This window comes from Podarcis tiliguerta (genome assembly GCF_965153285.1).
Source record: "Podarcis tiliguerta genome assembly, chromosome: 4".
Taxonomy (NCBI): Eukaryota; Metazoa; Chordata; class Lepidosauria; order Squamata; family Lacertidae; genus Podarcis; species Podarcis tiliguerta.
The window spans coordinates 75620990-75637629 of NC_139537.1; the positions used below are offsets into that span (position 1 = coordinate 75620990).

General features: G+C 42.3%; 1 protein-coding gene across 1 annotated transcript; it reads right to left on the reverse strand.

Moving 5' to 3' along the window:
* Positions 1 to 5093: 5093 nt before the first annotated feature.
* CHAMP1 (chromosome alignment maintaining phosphoprotein 1) lies at positions 5094 to 15660 on the reverse strand. The gene is made up of 2 exons (XM_083437651.1): positions 15402 to 15660; positions 5094 to 10363 (listed from the first exon to the last, which is right to left on the reverse strand). Exon 2 carries the CDS (start codon positions 10335 to 10337, stop codon positions 7155 to 7157), a length of 3183 nt encoding a protein of 1060 aa, XP_083293777.1. The 5' UTR covers positions 10338 to 10363; positions 15402 to 15660; the 3' UTR covers positions 5094 to 7154.
* Between the last annotated feature and the right edge of the window lie 980 nt (positions 15661 to 16640).

Here is a 16640-nt window from a genome sequence, read left to right on the forward strand (position 1 = left end):
ACTTTAGCACACCTCCTTACTGAAACGGTTGCCAGTCACATAATTAACCAGACCTAGCAAGAAAAACAGAACAGTTTGACAGGACAGATGGTACCTATTAAAAGTTGCGTTTTTTTTCACATCCATTCTAACTAGCATTTTAAAAAATACTCCATAATTTGAAATGACTATCCAGTGATTTCTCATTTTAAGTTTAAAACTTTTAGCTGATAAAGGCCTATAGCCAATAAACAGCATACCTAATTAAACTATTTTATGCTTTTTCAAAAGAGAACATACAGACCCTGTCAGCAATCTCCATGCACAGATTTCAGGATTTATTTTCAAGCAGTTGTTATTGAACAACACAGGGATAGACAATATGGTTGAGAGGCTGTTGATATGAGATGGCTATGGTGAATTAACACTTCGCTATAATCAGAAAAAGGGAAACGGGTGGCGCTGTGGGTTAAACCACAGAGCCTAGGACTTGCTGATCAGAAGGTCGGTGGTTTGATTCCCTGCGACGGGGTGAGCTCCTGTTGCTCGGTCCCTGCTCCTGTCAACCTAGCAGTTTGAAAGCACACCAGTGCAAGTAGATAAATAGGTACTGCTCTTGCAGGAAGGTAAACCGTGTTTCCATGTGCTGCTCTGGTTCTCCAGAAGCGGCTTCGTCATGCTGGCTACATGACCAGGAAGCTGTACGCCGGCTCCCTCGGCCAATAAAGCGAGATGAGTGCCGCAACCCCAGAGTCGGCCATGACTGGACCTAATGGTCAGGGGTCCCTTTACCTTTTATAATCAGAAAGCAAAAGCCAGGATGTTTTAGATGGGTAGGCAGGTATATTGAAGTTTAGGACACTGCAGTGTCATATTGTTAGTGCAGGGGCTTTTGCCTGTGCAATGGGACTTAAGTCTCCCTGCCTCCAACCCAAATCTGCTCTGGCAGAGAAAACTCCAATATAGATGGAGGTGGCTAAGGAGGGTGTGCAGAAGTCCTTTATTGGTTAAAACCCTGTGCCTTTAGCAGTTGCTACAGCCAACAGCCAGACCAATTGTGGTTTATGATCCAGCCGTAATCTCCGCCAAGGAACAGATGCTGACAGTATGGTTCCAGGAGGCACACAAGAAAATATACCATCCCTTTATAGCTGACGTTTCACTCAGTGCCCTACATACCATAATTCTTTCCTTGTCCCAGAAGGATGAAGTTGTACCAAAGAAGGAAGGTAAGCATGTGTGAAGGAAGACAGTGAACATTCATCATCAGGATAGAACACGTATCATTAGTGAAACAGCTTTTTAAAAAAACATCAATAGCAAAATACACATCATTAGGATGAGTGGGCAGAGGGCTTGTTCTGATACCCAGTTAAATGCAGTCCATTTCTTTGCACTGAGAATGTATGTACTACATGTACACACACATACACTCCGAGAACCCATTATTGCCATTTCAGCAATCCCAAAGGCAGACCTGGCTGGACTTTGACTTTAGAAGCACTTGGCTTTTGAATAATTTCAAAGCATTATTTACACTGTGAAAAATAGAGGTGCACTCACAGATGGAGCAGGAGCCATTGTTGTCCCTGGTGACCCAAGTAACTGTAGCATTTCCCTACTTGTAAAGTTCCATCCTGTGTCATTTCTTGGTCGCACTAAGAATATGATGTAATCATGCTGTGAGCCAGATTCATTCTACAGCTAAACTGCATCTAAATATATTCAGAAAAAGAATGAGAAATACTGGTATTAGTTTTTGCCTTTCCATCAGCACTTTTAAATCCTGGATTGTGGGCTGAAAGTGGAAGATGGTTGAAGAGATTGGCCATGCTTAGGAACAGAAAAGTCCAAACATCCCATGTTTTCTAATTGTTTAAAAGGACTTTGCTGGACCATAAAAATGAAGTCAGATTGTTCTGACCCCTTTAGATAATGCTGTTGCAAGCAAACATGTGTCCGCTGCCACAGCTGAACATTCTTAAGTGCTCTGGCATCGCCTACCTAGAAATTCCTTTGCAAGAGACTCCCACGTTCTGGCAAAATATTCACTACTTTGGCTTCTGCACATAAGATAAAATAATTTAAATGGCAGTTATAAGAAAAATGCTGTGTTGTATGAATAGTTCTAAAAATGTCTTGAGTGATGTTAACAGTAGTGCCTAAGAAGCAAAAGGCTGCTGAAATAGCTCATTGATAAAGTTTTTGCAGGCTTTTAACGTAGGCAGGTTAGAAAAAGCCTAGATCATCAAAGTCCTTTTTTTTTTTTTTGCAATTTTAAAAGGGAACACACTTGAGACATAATTATGTCTTCTCATCAGTGGAAATGGTAGACGGCTAATAGAGGTATATTAAAAAGAGAAACACCTAGCTCAGGAGAGCGCAGCTTTTAAAATAAAAATTAATGGGGAAGTAGCTTGAATTTTAGAGATTGCCCTTTCAAAACATAAAAAAGAAATAAGATCTGAGCAAACCCTATAGCCTAGGAAAAGATGCCACTGGCAGAACTGTGAGAATTTTTTTTGTCTAAGAGTTAACATGAGAGCATGTTGTTTGCCATGGTTGCCAGGGCTACCTGACACATGCACACTCAATGACTGTAGCAAATTGTGGCTTTTTATTTGTCAAGGAGCCATTAGGGAACAAACACCACAGACAGAACTTGCATATCACTTCATACATGATACTTCTGAATGATACAAATGTGATCAAGTAATACATGTACATGTGTCACACGCATGTACATTATGGTCTGCCTCGTCTTCTGCTAGCAACAATAGATCAACATCTTCCTAGTTTTGTAAAAAAGAAAAAAAAGTTAGGAAGCAGTAGATCAACTCCAATGCAAGCTAAATGCTAAATACTGCTGCCATCTAGCAGCTGAACTTAGCCACTGTCCTAGAGGACAGCACAAGCAGAGTATCATATATCCAGCATATCCAGGTTATTTCACTGGGGGCAGAAGTGCTTCTAATTACCTTTAAAGCCCTAAAGGGTTTGGATCCAGAATCAGCTACATCCTTCGCCACTACTCTGCTTTGCTGCCCAAGATGTGGAGAGGTTCATCTCTATGTCTCACCTATGAAGGAAGATACGTGTCTGTGATAACAATGTCTATGCAGCTCCTCTTCTGCTCAATAGTTCAATATTTATTCTAGCAGGTTTCTGCCTGGCCCGGATGATGTTTTTATCTGTTTTTATCCTACCTACCTCTGTTGCATAATATTGTTTCATATTGTTTCATGACACTGTGAGTTTAATTGTTGACCTGAGTAATAGATATGCACAAGAATGGCAGGCTAGAAATTATGGTGTTGTTGTTTTTTTTTTAAATAACTTTTGTTCTGTCCCTGCGTCAACAGTTCGTACTGTACAAAGTGTTACAGATTCCCATCATAAAATGTATTGTGGGATATGGAAAAGATTATTAGACACTATTAACAAAGCTCCAGTCCAGTTAATGCAAAGGAAATACTACTAAATTAACTTATCATGTTTTCACCTAGCAGTGGTTAGTTAGGTCATGGAATACCCAAATTCAATCCACTGAGCTCCCTGATAGAGCTGGCAAATGTAACCACAAAGTGGTCAAAATGTAATCCCATCCATGCACACACCCTCCAAGTTTTGCTAATAAGTTACATTTTATGAATTGATGCTCTTGTTTTTGTTTTGTAAGCAGCTGCGCGTGTTTTTTAAAAAACTATTATAGCAGGGCCTAAATGCCAAAATAATAAATATTTATCTGTACACATTTTCCTGTCATGGAACATCCAACTTCTACATACTATTAATATGATATAATTCACTTACATCTGTTCAAATCATAGTAATGGAAAAATTCAGACCTGAATGTTTTTACTTTTCCCAAGGGCATATGTCCTTACATACTTCAGAAAAACTAATCTATGATGAAAACAAAATGCAGATTAGGTGCTATTCTTATATAAAGGATCACATTGACTTTTGGGGAATTCAAGCTGTGTAAATATGTTGGTACACAGACAATATTTTCATTTCTCACTTAGCTAAATTACTTTCAGATTCAATTTAATTCTTCTACATCTTGACTAGAGTATGCTTGGCATGGGCACCTCCAATTCTTTTTATAGTTCTACATGCAAGTTTTATGGCAGGAGACAGCCACAATTTTTTAAGCAAAGCTGAAGAGCAGATGAAACAACTTATTTTTAAATACAGGTGAACGTTTCACCTATGGCTGCTTGTATTGCACCTCTGAAAACTCAGGTTGCAATTTAAGCAACCAGCTTGTCTCTTCTGCAGAGCAAAAAGCTGTAATGAGAGCTTCAAAGAAATCTCAGGCTCTCCGAATTCTCCTACTATGTACATACAAATCATGGGATCATGTCCATGCACTGGAAAGATAACTCCCACTTCATGTTGGCACAATTAATATATATATATATACTAGTAATACTTAACAATGCTTACATTGGGCTGAATTATATAAATGCCTTTGGAACTTTTCTATTTTATTACACCTTACATGATAAAGCAAGAAGTGTCAACCAGAAGTTACTACAAAAAAGTTTTAATAAAAATGTAAAAATCTACCCAGTGCCATAATACATAGGTTCTTTAAGAGTTACTATGCTCTGCTTATCCAAGAGGTTGAATCAACAGAACAGTATCTTTGGACTTCATTTCACTTCTGGTAAAATAAAAGGGTGCACACCATGAAGGATGAGATATGACACCTTCACATCTCAAACGACAAAAGGATAGAGCCTCCAAATTTCAATTGCTATGGGTCATGAACAGAAGCAGTACTGTGGACTGGGAAAGAAGAAACCAATTTATCTACCAACTGAATGGCACGGCTGCCACTTCCTACACAATTTTGTTGACATCTAAATCCATTTCTCATGTGGAACAAGCAGATCATGTATGATGTAACCACATGTGGTGTTGAATTTGAATCACAAGAGATTTGTACAGATTACCATTAAATTTTCTTTTTAGAAAAATATTACATTGTAAATGCTATCACTTACCTGCATTAGAGAATGCACAGAAATCTGTACTAATTCCAGTAATAAATATCTGAAGTAATAAAAGCTGATGAAACGTACCTAATACATACAATTTAACAATTTCAATGCAGAGATTATTTTTTTATTTTTATTGTTAGAATAGAAAACAATGCTTAAAACACATTCCCCAAATTATAAAGAACAATAATACAAGACAGCATATATATGTCCAATACATCCGACATTACTCCAGCTATTTCACACACATTAATCTGCACTTCAAATAGAGTGAGAGCAGAAGCACAACTACTTAAAAAATCTAAACAAGCAAATTTATTGAGGTGCAAACACTGATTTTTCCTTGCAATACTTATACAAATGATCACTACTTATGATTCAAGACAAACTACTATACTATTCCATGCACAATTTAAAACAATTTCAGTTTTGTGATGTTTACACTAAATATTGAGCTATTCAATATATTTCAAATAAAAAACTGGATTTGGAGAGTTAACTGAGTGGGCGAATTGCCGCATTTCTGCTATTCCAGCTCCTTATTTTAGTAATTTAGTAAATCATAGTGAAAACCTATGATGTTGGGAGGGTTAGGAAAGTGCAAGCAAGGTATAGCTAGCAGAATCTGGACAATTTTATAACAGAACAAAACATATTAAAATTAAATTTCAAAGTGTTTGTGATCATGTCTCACAAGGTCTAGTGAAACTGAAATATTGCCCCAGTGAGAATATTGCTGATGGCATGACCAAGGCTTTCAAGTTTCAGAAACACGAGAAATGTGTTTGCAATTGAGACTGAATAAGCATACAGTGGTACCTCGGGTTAAGTTCCTAATTCGTTCCGGAGGTCCGTTCTTAACCTGAAACTGTTCTTAACCTGAAGCACCACTTTAGCTAATGGGGCCTCCTGCTGCCATGCGCCGCCAGAGCACGATTTCTGTTCTCATCCTGAAGCAAAGTTCTTAACCCAAGGTACTATTTCTGGGTTAGTGGAGTCTGTAACCTGAAGCCTCTGTAACATGAAGCGTATGCAACCCGAGGTACCACTGTACTGTATAAGTTTTTTGTGTATGCTCTAGTTCCGATAAGGACTGAGGGGGGTGTTGGTATATGTGAAACTAAAACTAGTAGTCATTCCGTATCTACACAGTATAATGTAAACAATATAGAAGCAGAAGGTCAGAAGCACGAGGTAATGTGCAGTGTGCAGTGTGTCTCTGGACCTAGATAAGACTGAAAGAGTTGAGTTTGTTCATTTTTTCTCACTGCTCTTTGTCCTGCTGCGAGGGGGAGAACCATCTCCAGATGAAGCATGCTAGCGACTGATGTATGGGTTAATGATGTACAAAATCATTAAGCTGTAAACCGGAAATAAACCTTACTGCCTGTACCGTGGGTGTGAAGTGAGTTTATTGCATTGGTGATGGTCTCCACAAAAGGCTTGACAAGGGTGTGCAGAGCGGAGCATGCAGAGGAGCATGCTGGACACCTTGTGAGTTGGAAAAGATGCTCACAAATATTCAACAATCACAGGAGTCATAGGATTCTGCAGCTGTCTCCCTCTTGCAGGCAAAGTCGTCTGTCCTTAGGAGCGCCCTTCCAGCTACCATTGAAAGGACTGCTACTGTTGCAGTGGAGAGGGCAAAAAGGAGCTGTTTGTGGGGGCATGTGGATCAGGGAATCAAAAGCCCACATTCCCTGGACACAAACCCAGGATGTAGGGTGGAGGGATATGTACACCACCTCTGGGCTCTGCTTCTGTCTCTCACCACCTCCAACCTTCTGCTCTGGGTAGCGAAGTACTGTCAGGGCTCAGAATCTGATAATTCTGTTGCCAGAGAATTTGTAATAACCCATTGACTGCTCTGTCCATGACTTAATCTCCATTTTTTTTGTTTTAAAAACAGCACTCCTTATAATCCAGTACAGACCTATTACTTTGGTAGTTCGGTATTTCTGCAAACTAATGGCCACAATATAGCACAGTTAAGCAAACTAGGGCCCATTCAAATAAATGAGTTAAGTGCACTTAATTTTGCATTTAATTGTGGCCATCATGTTTATTGTGACACGCTGATATAGTTGCATAAAACAGTTCAACCGCATTACTGACCACAAGCTAATATTTTTGGAGATTCTTCAACTTCCAAAATAAATATGATTAAGTCTGTGGTTCAGTAAGTGATTCGATAAGTGGTTCATTCAATGGTTCGGTGCCATCAACTGGCACCTTATTGGCCTCTTCACTCTGAGTAGGTGGCTCAGTTATGGTATCCATCTGTTTTTTATTGGCCTCTTCATTATGACGACTTTGGCAATGGGTTAGATGCTTCTTAAAGCCTCTAGGAAAGTTTGATTCAAAACTGCAACGTGGACATTTAAGCAAACTCTGACCATGAGCAGCAACATGGTTTTTAAGGTGAGATTCCAAGAGAAATGCCTTTCCACATATGTCACACTTGTACGGACTATGAACATTATGCTTGTTAACCAAATGATGCAAAACAGCACCTTTTTTCATGGCCCGGCAGCAACAAATTTTGCAATAATATTTGCCTTTGCCACGCTTCATATATTTTGCTATTTCTTCTTCCGAGATAAAAGCTTCCTTTTCTTCAGTAAACTGCAGCACACACTGAGGCTGAGTGGGACTAGCTAAATCAATTTTAGTGTCTTTATTGAGGTCAGAAGTTTCTGGATCAAACTGTTCTTGATCACTGTTTGATTCCTGCTCCTTAACTTCAGAGGTATCCATTTCATTATTTCCAATCCCACTGTTATTTAGGTCCATATTTGCAGTTTCCTGATTTTCCTTCTTCGGTTTCTTCTTTGGACAAGAAAATAATACTTTTTCTGTAGCTTCCTTGGCTTGTATAAGCTGCTCCTTTGGAGCTAACAGACTACTGAATGGATTCTCAGCTTCTGGCTGCTCAGTGAAGAAATCTTTACCAGATTCGGAATGTACCTGCAAGTCTGAAAAAATGGGTGCAGCAGACTGACCGAAGTCAGAGACAGCAGTTTTGTGAACTTCTCTGCCTGCTGTTTCCAGTGGTCTGTGGACATCAGAACCAAAGTTCTGCTTTGGATCAGAGGACATAGGAGTAGGTTTTTGGAGCTCAAGTGAAAGAGAACCTTTTGAAGGCTCAGCAAAGAAACCTTGCCGTTGTTTCTCAGGGGAACCAGGAAGTGCCTTCTGTGGGTCAGCGAAGCTTGCATGTTTCTGAATTTCAGGAGAAACCGAAGAAGCCTTCAGCACTTCATGAGTAAGAACAGGTGGTTTCTGAGGTTCTCCAAAGGGAACATGCTCTGCAACTTCAGGAGAAACTGCAACATGTTTCTGGGGCTCTGGGAAGAAGGCATGCTTTTGGGCCTCAGGTGAAACAGGAGGTGGTCTGTGAGGTTCAGAAAACAGGGCATGTTTTTGGACTTCAGGAAAAGACATGTGAGTTTCATGGAAGAATGGACGTTTTTGTACATCAGCAGAAGTAGGAGGAGGAACAGATTTCTTAGACTCTGGAAAAAGTGCCCGTTTTCGGGGTTCGGAAAACAAAGCACGTTTTTGGAACTCAGAAGAAACAAAAGGAGCAGGCTTCTGAGTCTCTGAAAAGAAAGGAGACTTCCGAGAGTCAGAAGGGAATTTCCAAGGGTCAGGAGACACAGGAGCTGGCTTACGTTGCTCAGGAAAGAATGAAGGTTTCCAAAGATCAGGTGACATTGGGGGACCAGACTTTCTAAGCTCTGTTGGCATGGGATGTGCAGAGGGTGGTACTGCTGGTGATGATCTCCATGTGTCAGGAGACAAGACAGGTTTCCAGCCTTCAGGATAAACAGAAGAAATGGGTTTCCAGGGCTCTGAGGAAACAAGACTAGATTTCTGAGACTCAGGCAAGGAGGTAGATTTCCAAGGTTCTGGCACAAACTTCTGAGGCTCTGGGGACATCATAGAACCTGGTCTTCGAGGTTCTGAGGCAGGCCTCCTAGACTCCATTGACATAGATGTGGGAGGTTTGGGGGACCAAGGTGACACAGTAATAGAAGACTTCTGTTGTTCGTGGGAAATATTAGGAGCAGGCCTCCAGGGTTCTGGAGCAATACTAGGAGCAGACCTCCAGTGATCTGGTATGGGTGGTTCAGGTTTTCTTAGTTCAGGGGAAAGTGCTGAAGCAGGCCTCCGCATCGGAGGAATATGCCTGCGAGTTTCTGAGGATATAGCCGATGTAGATTTCTTTAGCTCAGGAGACACAGCTGGAGAGTGCCTGCGGGGCTCAGGAGACACTGCTGGAGAGTGCCTGCGAGGTTCAGGAGACACAGCCGGAGAGTGCTTGCGAGGCTCAGGAGACACAGCTGGAGAGTGCCTGCGAGGTTCAGGAGACACAGCTGGAGAATGCCTGCGAGGCTCGGGAGACACAGCCGGAGCAAATTTCTGTGGTTCAGATGCAGCCACAGGTGGAGATGCAGGCACAGCAGACTTCTGAGGTTCTGGGGATACAGGTTGTAGCGGTTTTTGTGGTTCTAGAGAAACAAGTGGTGCAGGCTTCTCTGACTCTGAGATAGATACATGCAGTTCTGGATGTACATTAGAGAAGGGTTTTTGTGGCTCAACATATGTGACTGTGCCAGGTTTCTGTGGCTCAGGGGAGATAGCAGATACAGGTTTTGATACATCTGAGGACTCCACTGGAGTGGGTTTCAGGGGCTCTGGAGCCACAAAAGGGACTGCTTTCGATGGCTCTGATGACACCACTGGAATAGGTTTTGGAAGCTCTGATGATGCAACAGAGATGAGTTTCTGTGGCTCTGTGCATGCAACTGGAGCAACCTTTGGTTGTTCCATGGATACAACTGAGATGGACTTTGGTATCTTGGAAGGTAACCCAACGTCAGGCTTGAGGGCTTCAGAAGGAGCCAGCTTCTGAGATTCGGGAGAAACAGTGGGTTTCAGTGACTCAGGAGGCGGAGAAGACTTCTGAGGTTCCACAAACAGAGGTTTCTTTACAGTTTCTGCGCCTGTTGCTAACAAATCTTTTTGCTCTTCTTTCCATTTGTCAGGCATTGCATGATGTGCTGTGATGTGATAATAAACATTGCAATACATTTTGCTGGTAAAAAAACATTTGTGGCAGTGGAACAACTTCGCACTTTTCTGGTAAAATATAAGTTTCCCCAGTCCTGCAGTATCCATTTCATCACAAAACTCGGGGTGGATAGTACCCATATGAATCTGTATGTTTTCATAGTCAGACCCTCTGAAACTGCAGTGATCACATTCCAAGCGCTCTGTTGTTTTACGCAGGATCTTCAACATGTCCATTTTTCTATTGTCAACTTGCATAACACTACACATGTTTCAGACTGTAAGCTCCAGTATTCCTGAAATAAAAGTTAAAAAGTTAGCACATAACAGACAGAAAAGTTTGTTCTTATTAAAGTAAAATTAAGTAAACGAACACTCAGCTGAATAATTATATCTCCTAAGAAAAATCAAATCATCTAATCTTGTTAAGCTGTATCTTCCACTTCGGAGGGAAATCACCCTATGTACAAATACTTCTGAATATAAATCTCTTCATTGTTTACAAAACCATCAGCAGTTGCTGAGGGCAATTTAATCTGTTTACCAATTCCAGATGGTTCTTTCTGTTGCAGAAAGCCTAACAAAACACACAAACTGCAGAGAATATCCTGCTAGTTCTAGACCCTTTTATTTAAATCCTACAGGCAAATTCCAATTGAATGGAGCTAGCAAATATATGGGTTGTGAATCTGGCTTGAAGTGAGCTGATCTTCCTGATTTCACTATTAAATTATGCTGTATTCTTCCTCATTCTGTATACCAACTAAACCAGTCAAAACCCAGAAGGGTCATTACATAGTAATGTAGACAACAGTTGTAAGGTACGGAAAAATAATTTTTATTATGAATATTTTGCTATGTGCCAGTAACATTCACTCTTAAAAGGGTTAAACTTATAGCTCTTTGCAGGTGTTACTATCTCCCATGTACAGCAACACGGAAGCAAGGAAATGAGCCATGCAGATAAGTCCCACTCCCAATGCCACACACTCCATCCAGTGCTCCCCCAAAAACATATGCATATAGCATAGAAAGCTGGAGTGGAGGGGTCTTAGTCACAGCTAGAGCAAGTCAAACCATAAGCCCAGGTTCAGATGCAATGCTATGTCAAAGAATGACTTTGTTCCGGAGGTAGCATGGAAGCAGGAGGCCTGGAAAGGAGCACAGTGACTACAATCTTCCCCCTAAGGTAAAGGTAAAGGTACCCCTGCCCGTACGGGCCAGTCTTGACAGACTCTAGGGTTGTGCGCTCATCTCACTCTAGAGGCCAGGAGCCAGCGCTGTCCGCAGACACTTCCGGGTCACGTGGCCAGCGTGACGAAGCTGCTCTGGCGAACCAGCACCAGAGCAGCACACGGAAGCACAGTTTACCTTCCCGCTATAAAGCGGTCCCTATTTATCTACTTGCACTTAAGGGTGCTTTCGAACTGCTAGGTGGGCAGGAGCTGGGACCGAACGACGAGAGCTCACCCCACTGCGGGGATTCGAACCGCCGACCATGCGATCGGCAAGTCCTAGACGCTGAGGCTTTACCCACAGCGCCACCAGCGTCCCTAATCTTCCCCCTAGGAACCTGCATATTTTTTCATTCATGCTAAGCCATGGGGTCACAGTAACCTTCATTCACTATTTCATCAAAAATAAAAACTAACCAGAACTTTTTATTTCCATGTTCACTGCTACATGGGACACCCCAGGATACAACCTTAATGCCATTTCTCAAGGTACCATATACTACTCAGAGTATTTAGAATATTTAGAGTATACTACTCAGAGTATTTAGAATATTAAAATATTTGACATTAGCAATGTAGAAGCACCCTGACTCCATAGCTTTCAGGAAGCTAGTACTGCATAGTGTAGCAGAAAAATAATCTGTGAAACAGAAGCCTCCAGTCAAAATCTCAAATAAGCCCAAACTCACTGGATATTTTTTATTTCTTGGCCCACCATCTGCAAATGGGAATACGTGAGAACATAAGAGGCACCCACTGGATCAGGCCAATGACACATCCAGTCCAGCATCCTGTTCTCAAAGTGGCCATCCAGATGCCTGTTGGAAACCCCAAAGCAGGACCCAAGCACAAGAGCACTCTCTCCTTCTGCCAATTCCAGCAATGGGTATTCCGAAGCATTATTGCCTCTGACTGTGGAAGCAGAGCACAGCCATCATGGCTAGTAGCCATTGATCCTCTTTTAAAGCTATAGTACTAGCTTGCCTCACAGGATTGTTAAGGACTACTGAGATAACGCATCTGAAGCACACTGAACACTAAGGAAAAATGATGCATAAATACAAACTATTAAATATTTAAATATAAAATACTGTTTTCTTGGTGACAGATAGGTGTGAAGCCACCACTGAGTTTTCTTAAGACTGGCAGGTGCATACACTGCAAACGTATTTATTAGTGAGGACCACAGTTCACAATATATCTCTTCTCCTGCAGATATTGTACACATCACTCCTCACCTACAGATATGACCCTTAAGAAACTGAGACTTGCTTTAGAAAGAAGTCCAAAGTATATCACACTTGGGTGACCTCTGGAAGTTATTCTACTGGTAGTTATTTTTACCAGTGCCTTGGTTTATTTTTAATTACAGAATTTTATTTTGATTGTTTTTATGACTGTCACTAGTCACTTAAAACAGTTGGAGAGGCAGCATGTGAAATGTTAAACAAATCTAATACAACAAGGTGCTAGACTGCATTTTCTATCCTACAAGCTTTATTATTACATTATTGAAGTTAATAATAATGTTTTGATGTTGGGCTGTAAAGTATCTTTATGTCTCAGCACAGGTTGGTCTCTTGAAATGAGCTGAGAATAGAACACCCAAATAAAAAGACCCCATACTGAAAGATCTAGTTTCACAGATTTGGGTTCTAATAAACATAATGCCACTCAAAACCAAGAATCTGAATCCCTTTATAAAATGTATATTAGGGATTCTGACCCTATAATTTTATATTGGAAACATGTCTTAGGAAAAATTAAAGGTTAAGTCTCAGGATCAGTCCAAGTCTCAGAATCATAAAGTGAAATGATTGTACTATCTGCTTTTAATAAACAATAGTATTTATTTAAATGTTTTTAAATATTTATTTTTATTATGTATTTTGGGTTTTTATATTGTTATTTTATGTTGTAGCTGCCCTGAAACCTGTGGGTATAGGGTGGTATACAAATTTTATTAATAATAATAATATGAAATACTAACATTAATATAATGTTCCTCCTGTGGCACAATGGGTCAGTGCATTTGGCTGTTAACCAGAAGGCTGGTGGTTCGTGCCCACCCAGGGACAGCTGTGGGCAGGATTGCTGCAGGGGGCTGGACTAGATGACCCTTGGGGTACCTCCCAACTCTACAATTCTATGATCTGTGTCTGTTCGCCCATAGCAGTACTAGTACTTCATGATACATCAGGAAAGTAAAAATGGTTTGGGAAGTTACGGTTAAAAACAAAGCACATGTAACAACTAAACATAAGATTTTGCACTAACCGACTGGGCTGAAATCTCCCCTCATCTAAGAACACCACATATTTACTAAAAGAATCAGGCCACTACACTAGGAATATTTAATAGGATTAGATGAATGGTATGCCAAATGGTAGCCTAGTACATGCTGTCGTTACTGAATGCACCAAAGCCAACCCCTTTCAAGAGTCACCTCATGCTGAAAAATGAATTCTACTCTTCCTAACCTACCCTCTATTCAACCATTCACTCCGCCTCGTTTCCAGCCTTCCTGGTCCTGGTTTCAGAACATCACCTCTCCACAGGCAAGCATGTCACATCAGAAATCACAATGCAACTTACGAACTTTCTTTTTAAAGTTTTATTGGGGCTACTTGTATCTGTCCTCAACAGATGAACAAGCATCAGCAAAACCTTTCAGTGTATACAAACTATCTGTTTGGTTATTTGTTAAATTAACTGCTTACAGCCTCTGGAAATAGCAAACAGAACCACCTTCATAAAATGGCAGTACAGTTGTACCTCGGGTTAAGAACTTAATTCGTTCTGGAGGTCTGTTCTTAACCTGAAACACTTCTTAACCTGAGGTACCACTTTAGCTAATGAGACCTCCCGCTTCTGCCGCAGCACGATTTCTGTTCTCATCCTGAAGCAAAGTTCCTAACCTGAGGTACTATTTCTGGGTTAGCGGAGTCTGTAACCTGAAGCATCTGTAACCTGAGGTACCACTGTATAATATGCTTTCCATGAGACTATTTAAGCAATGATATTTCCACCAACAGAATAAAACATGTCTTGAAATGTGCATCCCACTGCTGCAGTTAGGCGGGGGGAAATCCAAGTCGATGTTGGCATTACACCAAGGATGGGGTGGGTACCTGTGGCTCTCCTGATGCAGGTGGTCCCCAACACCCAATTGGGCCCGATAACCCCCAGGTGGGAATTACTGTGGTACCTCGGGTTACATACGCTTCAGGTTACAGACTTCTGCTGACCAGTGGCGTAGCGTGGGGGGTGCAGGGGGGCCCGGCCGCACCGGGCGCAACATCTGGGGGTTAGGGTTAGGGGGCGCAAATCCACGGGTTAGGGGGTGCAAATTACTTGCCTTGCCCCGGGTGCTGACAACCCACGCTACGCTACGCCACTGCCGCTGACCCAGAAACAGTGCTTCAGGTTAAGAACTTTACTTCAGGATGAGAACAGAAATTGTGCTCTGGCGGCGCAGCAGCAGCAAGAGGCCCCATTAGCTAAAGTGGTGCTTCAGGTTAAGAACAGTTTCAGGTTAAGAACGGACCTCCGGAACGAATTAAGTACCTAACCCGAGGTACCACTGTACTCCTAATCCTAAATAACTGAGCCTCATAGTGCAGCCTTCAGGAAACAGCAACGACCTGCTATTGCGCATAAACGTTGAGAGCTTAGGGCCGACGGCAAGCACAGTTTAACACGGGGGGGGGGGGACAGAAACGGTTTGATCGTGTGCACGCACGAGCTGTTTAACAAGTCTGCCAGCAACAAGCTCTTTACAGTGAGGGGGAGGTATCAGTGGGGGAGGGAGAGAGGGGACAGACAAGAGGAGCTGTGTGTGTGCGCGCCCCCGCGGAGAACGGGAAAAGGGAACAGGCAACCGAGCGCGCGCAAAACGCTATGTGGACGGAAAGGGGGAGGGGACAAAAGGCTACTGTGGTGCGTTAAAAAAAAAAAAAAAGGGCGGGGAAGCGAGCCGAGCTTTTCACACATGAGGTGAAAAGACGTCCCTGTCCGTTACCCTATTAAACTGGGCGGTGGAGGTGGGGGAGGAGAAGGAGAAGGAAGGGGGGTGTTGAAGAAACGGCAAAGTACCTACCCGGGAGAAAACAACGGCGACGGAGAGAGAGGCGCTACAATGGCGGCTGCTCTCACAAGCCAGAGATATGCGGGAGACTGTGGCGCTCGCGGGGGGTGGGGGTGGGGAGGAGGCGTCTGCGGCTGAAGGCGCCAAACGACGGTACTGAGGCGGAGCGGTGGGTAGGCCGCGCGGCCACACAGGCGCCCTCTCATTGGCTCGCGCCGTCCAGCCGCTGCCCAACTGCTGCTTGAGTTCGCAGCGCTCCGCCCCCACCCCCCAGCTGTAGAATTCGGCGCAGGCGCGTGGCGGCGAGGAACGTCGTTGGAATGACGCTGACGGGGAGGGAAGAGATTGCTGGAGGCGCCATGATGCCTCCATCTTCCCGCGCTTCCCGTGAGGAGGAGATGGGAGTTGGGACTCCTCCGTCGTGGTGTTTACCTGACAGAGATTGCATGCTGCTTAGTTCTCGTGACTAGGTAGTCATCCTACAAGTTGGGGGCTCACGTGATTGGAATTAATTAATAATTATAATATTGTTATTATAATATTAATTAATAATTATAATATTGTTATTACAATATTAATTAATAATTATAATATTAATTATATTATAATATAATTCCCCCCCGGGCATTTGTGTGTTGGTTTGTATTAATAATAATAGAAAAGCAGAAGGTTGGCTCTTGGTTCTCTGATGTGCTATTTTTCAGTTTCCAACGAAATGCAGGCAAGAACTAGACCTAAATTGTATGGCAGCCTCTCAATATGTCACAACCGAAGGGAAGGTTACCTGCATTCACCAGCATGCTGAGGAAGCCCTGGGTTGCGAAAGCATTTGTTGCATTTTGCAGAGGATTCTGAGGGAATGGGCATACCTTTACATCCTTTCATTTGTATGCCACCTTAAAACCATGCTCAAGGCTGCTTACAACATTTTTTAAAATTACAGTGGTACCTGAGGTTAAGTACTTAATTCGTTCTGGAGGTCCATTCTTAACCTGAAACTGTTCTTAACCTGAAGCACCACTTTAGCTAATGGGGCCTCCTGCTGCCGCCGCGCTGCTGGAGCACGATTTCTGTTCTTATCCTGAAGCAAAGTTCTTAACCTGAAGCACTGTTTCTGGGTCAGCGGAGTCTGTAACCTGAAGCGTATGTAACCCGAGGTACCGCTGTACTTGATTGATTGAATCTTTATACAGCCCTATACCTGGGGTTCTCAGAGCAGTTCACAGAATAAAATCAAGATATAAAACCACA

Bases quoted from the DNA above. Each gene is read 5' to 3' on its own strand.
- CHAMP1 (XM_083437651.1), bottom strand. From the start codon at position 10,337: ATGTGTAGTGTTATGCAAGTTGACAATAGAAAAATGGACATGTTGAAG.